The 10,493-nt window shown below is 42.5% G+C and overlaps 1 protein-coding gene across 1 annotated transcript in view; it reads left to right on the top strand.

The window, feature by feature from the left end:
• Window positions 1–9,416, top strand: part of HKDC1 (hexokinase domain containing 1) — a 51,646-nt gene extending 42,230 nt beyond the window's left edge. The window contains exons 16-18 of the mRNA XM_008587686.1: window positions 868–1,023; window positions 4,499–4,732; window positions 8,813–9,416. Coding sequence (XP_008585908.1) covers window positions 868–1,023; window positions 4,499–4,732; window positions 8,813–8,939 — 517 coding nt within the window. The 3' untranslated portion in view covers window positions 8,940–9,416. The remainder of the gene's footprint in view (window positions 1–867; window positions 1,024–4,498; window positions 4,733–8,812) is intronic.
• The last annotated feature ends 1,077 nt before the right edge of the window (window positions 9,417–10,493 follow it).

Genomic DNA, 10,493 nt, shown 5'->3' with positions numbered 1-10,493 from the left:
ATACAGACCGGTTCCTGCTCACTGGCTGAGTGAGGTGCGGGCGCAACACCGAGGGTTGCGATCCCGTTGCCGGACACGAAAAAAGACAAAAAAAAAAAAAAAAAGGAAAAAAAAAAAGAGGACAGAAGTCCAGCACACGATTCTGGGACCCACTCATGTTTCCTTGGACTCTGCAGGTAGTGGCAGTGAGGGTCTGCACCTCTGTTGTTCATAATGATGTATGTGTCGTTGTTCCCATCCATGCAGAGTGCCTGTCAACACCTTGTCGGTTACATAGCCCCTTTCCCCTCTTGCTCCTTGCACCGTGGAGCTCACAGCCTTGTAGAAAGGGAGAGGGGAACTAACTTTCTTTCACACATCCCTGGTGTGTGTGGGCACTTTAAATGTGTTGTCTTACAGGACAGAATCTCTAGTGGAACAGATTTCTTCAAATACAAAGCCAAGGAGAATCTTCAGTAGAACAGATTTGTCATATAAAGCCAAGGAGAATTGGTTTGGGGGCAGGAGGAGGACTTTTGCTTAGACCCTACTGTGTTCCAGATGCTTGCTTCCTACAGTCTTGAGGGGGTCACTGTTTTGCTCCCTATTTGTAGACAATGGCTTACAGTGCTTACTCATGTGAAGCAGCTAGTACCTGTATGTGGCAGAGCTGGGACCTGGCTGCAAAGGGTGGCTCTCATATCATGCTGTCTCTGCATTGCCTCACTCTGGCCTGCTGCCCAAAGGAGCCTCACCAGACTGCTCTCAGCCAGGTGGCTGCAGATGCCAGTGGTGAGCCTTCCACATCCAGACCTGTGGTCCTTTTGGGAACGATTCGCCAGTGCTGGTTTTCCTGCCTCACCAACTTTATCTCTCTTCACCAAACAGATATGAGAAAATGACCAGCGGGATGTACCTAGGGGAGATAGTGCGGCAGATCCTGATCGACCTGACCAAGCAGGGCCTCCTCTTCCGAGGGCAGATTTCAGAGCGTCTCCGGACCAGGGGCATCTTTGAAACCAAGTTCCTATCCCAGATCGAAAGGTGATGTGTGATCAAGTTCACTTGCTTTGTGTAAGAGGCTCTAATTGGGACTGGGCTGCCATCATGCCAGGGTTGGGCAGATTTCAGATTTTAAAATAAAAACAGAAAGGCCCTGGCTAGGTAGGGGGTCACCTCCTGTGGCTGCTTTCTCTCTCTAGCAGCATTGGGATCACAGCGCCTGGGGGCCCACAGCCGGCCTAGGCCTACGAGTGCTTAGCAGAAATGGATGATGGCTGGCCGGTTAGCTCAGCTGGTCAGAGTGCCACCTTGTAACACCAAGGTCAAGCGTTCGGATCCCTGGACTGGCCAGCTGCCAAAAAACCAAAATAAATAAATAAATAAAGGGTCAAACAAAATAAACTGGACAAAGCCCTCTACTGAAGTTCCTAAATGGCTACACAGGAGTTAGGTTAAAGCCTCTTTAATTCCTGAAAAGATGATGTGTTCATAATATGAAAGAAAAGTCTGAAAAAAAAATGACACATATGCTCACTACTAAAGACAGCTATTTTGATTTTTGCATATTATGTTTCCTTTTAGTTCCTGGATGCCTGCAAACAGTTATTCACTGTCATAATCATATTACATATATCGTTCTGTATATCATTGACTCAGTTTTTTGTTCCTGGACATTTTCATTTAGGATTATTGTTTTTACTTTACTTTTTACTATGAAAAGTTTTAAGCATACACAAAAGTAGAGGGAAAAGTAAAATGAACCCAGCGTTTCCCTCACCACCTTCAATAACAATCAACTCATGGCCAAACTGGTGGCCTGTGTACTCCTGCTGTCCTGCCCCCAGGCTGGGTTAATTTGAAACAAATCCCACATTTTATGTCAGCTCATCTATAAATATTTCAAAATGTATTTCTAAAATGTAAGGTTCTTTTTTTTTTTGTCTTTTGTCTTTTTCCGTGTCCGGCAACGGATCGCAACCCTCAGTGTTGCCCCCGTACCGGACTGGGGACCGGCAAGGGATTGCAACCCTCGGTGTTGCTCCCGCGCCTCGCTCAGCCAGTGAGCGGGAACTGGTCTGTATGTGGGATCCGAACCCTCGGGCGGGAGCGCCACCGTGCTTCCCAAGCGGCGCACTTATCCAGTGCGCCACCGGGCCGGCCCGTAAGGTTCTTTTTAAAAAAAAATAACCACAGTACCATTATCACCCCTGAAATAGCTAATCTCATAAAATATCCTGTTCGTGTTATTTCCTGAATTGCCAAAAGTTAATGGTTTTTACATTCATTTGTTTGCATCTGTATCCAAACAAGGTCCAAACATTGGTTGATGTGTTTCTTAAATCTCTTTTAACGTGTAGGTTTCCCCTCCTCTCTTGTCTTCCCTTGTAATGTATTTGTTGAAGAAATTTACACCTTCTCCTATGTTTTTTATATTCTAGTCTTTGCTGATTGCAGCATTTAACAGTTTCCTCTGTCTCTTGTGTTCCTGAAAAACCGCAGCAGCAATTCTGTGTTTTGAAGTATTGGTTAGCAGGTGTTCAGCATCCTTTTTCTGTCTTGTCTTAACCCATCAGATCTGAATGAACAGATTAGAAGTCATCACCTTTGGTGACCAGAAGGGGGATTTTCTTTTGCTGTGGGAAACAGTTTCTCCCTTATGTGCAGCAGAGAAGCAGATTGACTTGTCTTTGCCTTTTTTTTTTTGGTCTGTATACAAAATTTCTAAACAAATGCAGGTGGCAGCACCCATATGCCTCCAGAAATATTAGCTTCTGCTGCACAAGAGATGTCTGCTTTAGATACTTTGATTTCTATAGTTTTTTTGAAAATACCTTCATGGAGTAAAAAGAAAATCATATCCATCTAGTGGCAATTGAAAAATAGTAGGTGTTCTGCTGACTGTGGCTCATTTCAAGCACGTTGACAACAGTAATTCTTAGGAGAAGAGCCCTGGGTTTACATTCTCAGAGCCTGAATTTAATATTCATCTCACCGCTTAATCTGTTCATGCCATGTGACCTGAGGCAGGTAGCTTCACCTCTCTGGACCTCAGTTTCCTTCTTTATAAGATAAATAATCGCTCTGTCGCTTAACCCTTGAGATTGCTCTGAGGATTGAGTAAGGGAATGTACATGAAAGAACTAGATATATTATGAAGGGCTAAGCCCTGGAAGGAATTGCAAGTTTTCTTTTCACACACACCTCAAATTCCCCATTTCCCCCCTCACTGCACAAATGTTACTCATTCATTTTAGAAAGTATGAAAACTACAAGTAAGCAAAAGGAAGAAAGTAGGAATGATCTGTAATCCTATTAACATCCAAATAGATAGATTTTCTTCTGCTCTTTTTTTCTTTTTTTTGGTTTAAGGACAAGTCATTAAACCAAACAAAAAACAAGTATTGTATCACACATAGTATCACATAATCTACTTTTCACTATATCATTAATATTTTCCATGGCATTAAATATTTTCATGTGAACCCATCTTTAAGGTCTGCAAAGAATTCTGTTGTCTGCCTACGTCACCATTTATCTGCTGAATCCCCTAGACGGTCATATAGGCTGTTTCTCAGTTGTTCTCCCCTAAATATTACCTGAGATAGTCAAAGATATAACTTCCCATTGTTTAACTTGGGAGTCAGAGCTCTGTTTAAGTACCATTAGTTATCATTAGTTCCCTGCGAGATAATCAGGCTCTGGCTGTGAGGCCAGCCTGTCTCCACACGGGTGAGCTTGTCTGCACGTGTTTGGTTCTGTTGGTTCCCACTCTCTAAGGTGCTGATTTAGGTTGTATATTTATTTATTCACTTGCTCATTGAATGTACCCAGCCCTATGCTGGCTGCCATTGAGAATATAGTCTTGTCCTCAAAGCGTATGTAGTCTAGTTGGGAAGAGAAAGCCAAGAATCAGAAAAGGTTAAATAGAAGGAAATTTGGCTTCCAGTCGAGGGGGACCAGAGGGCCAGCAGCTGGCACGGTCAGTGGGAGAGTGCTAGTGGTGTGAGGAGGCTTGTGTTTGAGCCCCTGCTCTCTCCTGTCTGAGAGGGCAAGTCTCTAGCACTCTGAACCTTGAACTTCTCTTCCGAAGAAGGGGTACCTGGGATGTAGGTTGCCAGATTTAATACAACTCCTAGTGAGATAATAGATGCGAACATACCTAACACAACAGGTGCTCACACTTTATTTTTTAAAGATGATGGAACTTCCTGGGGGTGGTGGACTTTCTTGAGTCTCAGCTTTTAAGGCATTCTGCTCCAGCTTAGCCATTGCCTGGGTCATTTTCTCCTCCTTCCTGCTAGGGCATGTAGGGATGTGGAGGTGGTGAGTGATACTGAGTAGCTTTCAGGGCCCCAGGAAGCAAATCCTGACATCCCGCTCTGCCTTCCTGCAGTGATCGGCTGGCCCTCCTCCAGGTCAGGAGGATCTTGCAGCAACTGGGCCTGGACAGCACGTGCGAGGACAGCATTGTGGTGAAGGAGGTGTGCGGAGCTGTGTCCGCTCTGCCTTCCTGCAGTGATCGGCTGGCCCTCCTCCAGGTCAGGAGGATCTTGCAGCAGCTGGGCCTGGACAGCACGTGCGAGGACAGCATTGTGGTGAAGGAGGTGTGCGGAGCTGTGTCCCGGCGGGCAGCCCAGCTCTGCGGCGCTGGCCTGGCTGCTGTCGTGGAAAAAAGGAGGGAAGACCAGGGCCTCGAGCACCTGAGAATCACCGTGGGTGTGGACGGAACCCTGTACAAGCTGCACCCTCAGTGAGTGCCCATGAGAGGTGGGGGGTGGGGGACTGGGGGCCACGTGGACTTGGCACAGCCTCCTCAGCTGCAGAGTGGGAAGATGTGTCCCCGTCCTTTTATGGAGAAGGAGTGCTGCGTGATGGTAAAGTCATCTGTTGAATCTGACAGACAAGGTGTGAGCCTTGGGTGCCTCTGCTTCCAAATGGTACGATGTGGAAATAGTAGCCACCCTCTCTAAAGCCCAGGGTCAAGCAGTAACACCTCATAGACTCAGTGCACGAAGATTCAGTGAGTAAATACATGTAAAGTGCTTCCCATGGTGTCCAGGAGATAGTTATTATTATCATATTCCCACTAGACCTTCCAGGGGGTAATGAGAACTGATTATTTTGCATGACACAGAGCATTTGTCAAGTATGAGCTGGTTACCATTTAGTTAGCCCAGAGTCAGTGGACGGAAGGATTAAGAACCCTGTCGGGCAACATGGGTTTGAATCCTGGCTCTGCCACTTAGCAGCTGGGAAGCCGAGGGCCAGTTTCTTACCATCTTTGAGCCTCAGTTCTTTTTCTGCACAATGAGGACAAAAATCGTACTTACTTCATAGATTGTTGTGAGGATTGAGTTAAATAGTGTCTGTAGAGTGTGTGGCACACACAAAAGCTTCAATAATAAAAGCTATTATTTTTATTCAATGTTTTACATTTTGTTTTGGTGAAGAGGAAAGGTAATAACAAGCTTATAAAAATTTCCAATCATGTTGCAGTGTATTCATAAACATGTTATTGTAATACTTAATCCTTAGCCCTTCCTATGATGCTAACTATTCAAAATAACTGACTGGTGTCTTCTCTTGGTTTTCCCCTTGGGGTCACATGTTTTTGGTTTGGTTCCTACAAGTCTCTCCCTTGACCCAAGACTTGACCAAGGGATAAAAACCACATGACCATTTTAATAGGTGCAGGCAAAGCATTTGATAAAATCCAACACTCTTTCATGATAGAAGCACTCAACCAACTAGTAATATGGGAATTTCCTTAACCTGATAAGAACATCTATGAAAACCCACAGCAAACATCATACTTAATGGTAAAAGAGTGGGTTCTTTTCCCTTAAGATCAGGAAGAAGACAGGTATGCATCTTCACCACTGCTATTCAACTTTGTACCACCTCTAGTTCTGTCTCCAGATGATCATGTGGCTTTTGTCTATCAGTCAAGCCTCAAAGTAGAGGCTTGTCAGAACCAGACCAGAAATATGTGACCCCCAGGGGGAAATCTAGGATGTCTAGCCAGGGCAGTTAGGCAAGAAAAAAGAAATAAAAGTCATTCATATTGGAAAGGCAAAAGTAAAACTGTATTTATCTGCAAATGACATAATTTCATATGCAGAAAATCCTAAGGAATCCACACACAAATACAAAAACTGTTAGAACTGATAAACCAATTTATTTAGTTTCATGATACAAGATCAATATATAAGAATCAATTGTACCTCTATACATTTTCAGTGAACAGCCCAAAAATGAAATGAAGATTTCATTTACAATAGCACTAAAAAGAAAACTTATAACAAAAGATGTGCAAAACTTTTACTCTGTAAACTACAAAATATTGTTGAAAGAAAATAAAGATCTAAATAAATGAAAAGACATGCTGTGTTTATGGATTGGAGGACTTAATATTGTTAGATGGGAATACTTCCCAAATGACCTATAGTCTTAACACAATCCCTACAAAATCCCAGCAGAAATTGACAACCTGCTTCTAAAATTTATATGCAGATGGTAGGGATCCAGAATAGCAAAAAAAATCTTGAATAAGTTGGAGAACTAACATTTTTCTATTTCACAATTTATAAAGCTACAGTAATCAAGACAGTGTGGTACTGGCATAAAGAGAAACATATACAGTGTTGGAAAGAATTGAGAGTCCAGAAATAAATCCTTACATTTATGATCAATTGACTTTTGTCAGGGGTGCTAAGATCATTCAATGGGGAAAGAACAGTCTTTTTGACAAATGGCACAACAGCTGGATATGCACATACAAAAAAAAAAAATAAAAAGAAGTTGAACCCCTACCTCACACCATGGACAAAAATTAACTCAGAAAACAGTCTTTTTGACAAATGGCACAACAGCTGGATATGCACATACAAAAAAAAAATAAAAAGAAGTTGAACCCCTACCTCACACCATGGACAAAAATTAACTCAGAATGGATCAAAGACCTGAATTTAAGAAACTATAAAACTCTTAGGAAAAAAACATAGGTGTAAAAATCTTTGCGACCTTGGTTAAGCAATGATTTCCTAAATCTGACATCAAAAGCACAAGGAACAAAAGAAAAAATAGATTAACTGTACTTTACCAAAACTTAAAAACTTCTGTTCTTCAAAGGATACCATAAGAAAGTGAAAAAACAACCCACAGAATGGGAGAATATACTTGTAAATTATATCTCTGATAAGAGATATATTGAGAATATATAAAGAATATTTACAACTCAACAATAAAAAGACAAGTTATCAAATTAGCAAAGGATATAAATAGATATCTCTCCAAGAAGATAAACAAAATGGTCAATAAGCACATAAAAAGATGCTCAATATCATTAGTCACTAGGGAAGTGTAAATCAAAGTCATGAGACACCACTTCATACTCATTAGGATGACTATAATAAGACAAGAACAAGTGTTGGTGAGGATGTGATGAAGTTGGAGCCCTCGTACATTGCTGGTGGGAATGTAAAATGGTGTAACCACTTTTGGAAACAGTTTGGCAGTTCTTTTTTTTTTTTTTGACTGGTAAGGGGATCGCAACCCTCGGCACAATGTTGTCTGCACCATGCTCAGCCAGTGAGCGCACCGGCCATCCCTATATAGGATCTGAACCCACGGCCTCGGAGCTCCCAGCACTGCACTCTCCCGAGTGAGCCACGGGGCTGGCCCTGGCAGTTCTTAAAAAAGAGAAACTTAGAGTTACCATATGACCCAGCAATTCCATTTCTAGATGTACCAAAGAGAATTGGAAACCTATGTCCAAAAACTTCCTCATGATGTTCATGGTGGCATTATTCATCATAGCCAAAGAGTGGAAACAACCCAAATGTTCATCAACTGATGAATGGATAAACAAAATGTGATATATCCATACAGTGGAATATTATTCAGTCATAAAAAAGAATGAAGCAGTGTCACATGAACAACATTGACAAATCTTGAAAACATCATGTTAAGCAACAGAAGACAGACACAAAATGCCACATATTATACAATTTCGTTATATAAATGCCCAGAATAGACAAATCTGTAGGGATAGAAAGTAAATTAGTGCTTGCTGGGGGCTCTTGCGGGTTGGGGTGAATAGGGAGTGACTACTAATGGGTACGGGGTTTTGTTTTAGAGTGATGAACATGTACTGCAATTAGATAGTGGTGCTAGTTGCACAACTTTGAGAATATACTCAAAACCATTGAGTTGTATACTTATGTTAAAAAAGAAGACTTGATTGAGCAGTGACTACCAAGCCATTTTCTTCTCTCTCTCAGGCAGTTTGGGGCTAGTCACCCTTACTGTGCCTCCAATAAGACTTCAAATCATCTCTTCCTATGTAACCAGCAGAACCCCAGGGAGATGCAGTGGTTGACCAGATGTCTCCCACGGGCTGTGTGTTAGACTTGGTTCAGAGCCTCCTTTGGCATGCTGGCCCTCAGAGATGACCACCATCTGGACCATTCACAGTAAGCCAGGATTCCAGGACCTGAGGCCTAGATGCCAGGCTTCTAGTAAACACACTTTGACCCCGCAGACTGTCCAAATCACTCTGACTCTTAACATGACCATTCAAATGGATCTAATATCGCAAGATAGTTGAGAAAGGCCAAGTATCATTGTGATTAAGACTGAGTACTTTGGGGGAAAATTAAGGGAAAGAGGAACGGATGAATGACAGATAAAGCAAATAGGGCAAAATTTTAACTTTGTAAAGTCTAGGCAGAGGGTTTACAGATGTTCATTGTACTATTCTTCAAATTCATTTGTAAATATGCCGATCCCATTTATAAGGGCTGATGATGTTTCTCTCTCTTTTTCATAGCTTTTCTCGGATATTGCAAGAAACTGTGAAAGAACTAGCCCCTCAGTGTGATGTGACTTTCATGCTGTCAGAAGATGGCAGTGGAAAGGGAGCAGCTCTGATCACTGCTGTGGCCAAGAGGTTATAGCAGCCATGAAATGAGAACTAGGAGCCCCGAGGTCAGGCCTGCTGTGCTTTGGATACTGACCAGCCTCTCCTCTGGCAGACGAATTTGTCAGGGACCAACAGGGAACCTCCTGGCTGACTTCACCTTCTGGATGACCGAATCAGCACGCAGGTTCTCGGCTACTCTTAGCATCTTGATACTGGTTTTCCAACAGCATTAAATGACATCTCTGTTTGGTGTATTTGGGCCAAAGATGGGACAACTTGTGAAATCAAAGTGTCTGGCCTGAGAGATTCCCTTTCAGCAAATTTTTCAGTTGAGGCCTGACCTTTAAGTTCTCTGAATTTGGGTCCTGTGGCTGCCGGACTTGGAAATATATGCAGAATCTGCCCACATGGCCTGGCTGGCTGAGTTCCACTCTGGGATGCTTAAGCCATCTCTTATAGTAGATTTGGCCCTCTACTTGTGGATGAACATTTGAGAGGGAGAGGAACTCTAACTTGTCTTTAATTCGTGATGTTGACTTCAAACATGAAGAAAGAACAAAGACTTTGGAGTATTCAGCCCCAGGATGCAGAAGGGTTGATTTACAGGGAGCCCTGTAGGAATCTTTTCATACTTAAAGTGAGTATGTCAGGACCCTGTAGATTTTGTTCCTTAATATGTGTGTCTCACAGGGTGGGGTGCTTGTTGGGGCATCTTTTTTTCATTTTACGTGTGGTTTGTGTTGCTGCTGTTGATAGTTGTTTTAAGGACTGTAAGGTATATGAAATCCAATAAATGAATAAAAAATATTTGATTTCCCAAGAAACTTTGCATGAGGTGTTGATATTTCTTCTGGGAGGCTCGCTTGGTAACTCCATGCTCCGCTGGTAGAATAAAGGACACAGGGTCAGAAGGAGCTTGAGGATCTCTCTAGTCTAAACTTCCTACCAACAGCGGGAAATATGTGGAATATCTTCTATCATATCCTTAACAGATTATCCAAATTTCCTTTGAACGAATACATCCAGTGACTGGGCATTTACCACCTGATCCTATAGCTCTCACTTTTGAACAGCTGGACTGATTGGAAGTTCTTTTAACCTCCTAGCTGACCTCTACCTCCCTGGAACTTGGTCTGTCCCACATTAGTCTCCATTCAAACCTCCAGAGAGATGTGGAATTGGGCTGTCCCTGACCATTTCTCCAGTGGACACCTCTCTCTTTCTCTCTTTTCCTCCTCCCTTTTATCTGAACTGCCTGTGACTTTCTATCTTGTCACACAGTTATCTGTATGTGCTTCTTATCTCGTAGATTGGACACTCTTTGTCAGACACATTTTTGTATTGCTCTGTGAACCCAGCCCTGTGCCATTCTTATCAAATACTTATTGGAGGATGGCATGATCAAAAAATAGGGCTTTTCAAGAAATTTTTATTGGGAAAGGTGGAGACCATTATGGGAAACCAAATGAAAAGAATAATATTCCAGATAATCCAGGTTTTTATTTTGATTCATGTACTTATTACATAATTACATACCACTTCAACTCCACAAAGAGTGGTTGGCTGCCTCTTCGTGAGGTCATCATTC

This window comes from Galeopterus variegatus, unplaced genomic scaffold, assembly GCF_000696425.1.
Source record: "Galeopterus variegatus unplaced genomic scaffold, G_variegatus-3.0.2 Scaffold4496, whole genome shotgun sequence".
NCBI lineage: Eukaryota > Metazoa > Chordata > Mammalia > Dermoptera > Cynocephalidae > Galeopterus > Galeopterus variegatus.
This window is presented reverse-complemented; position numbering and strand designations above follow the sequence as displayed.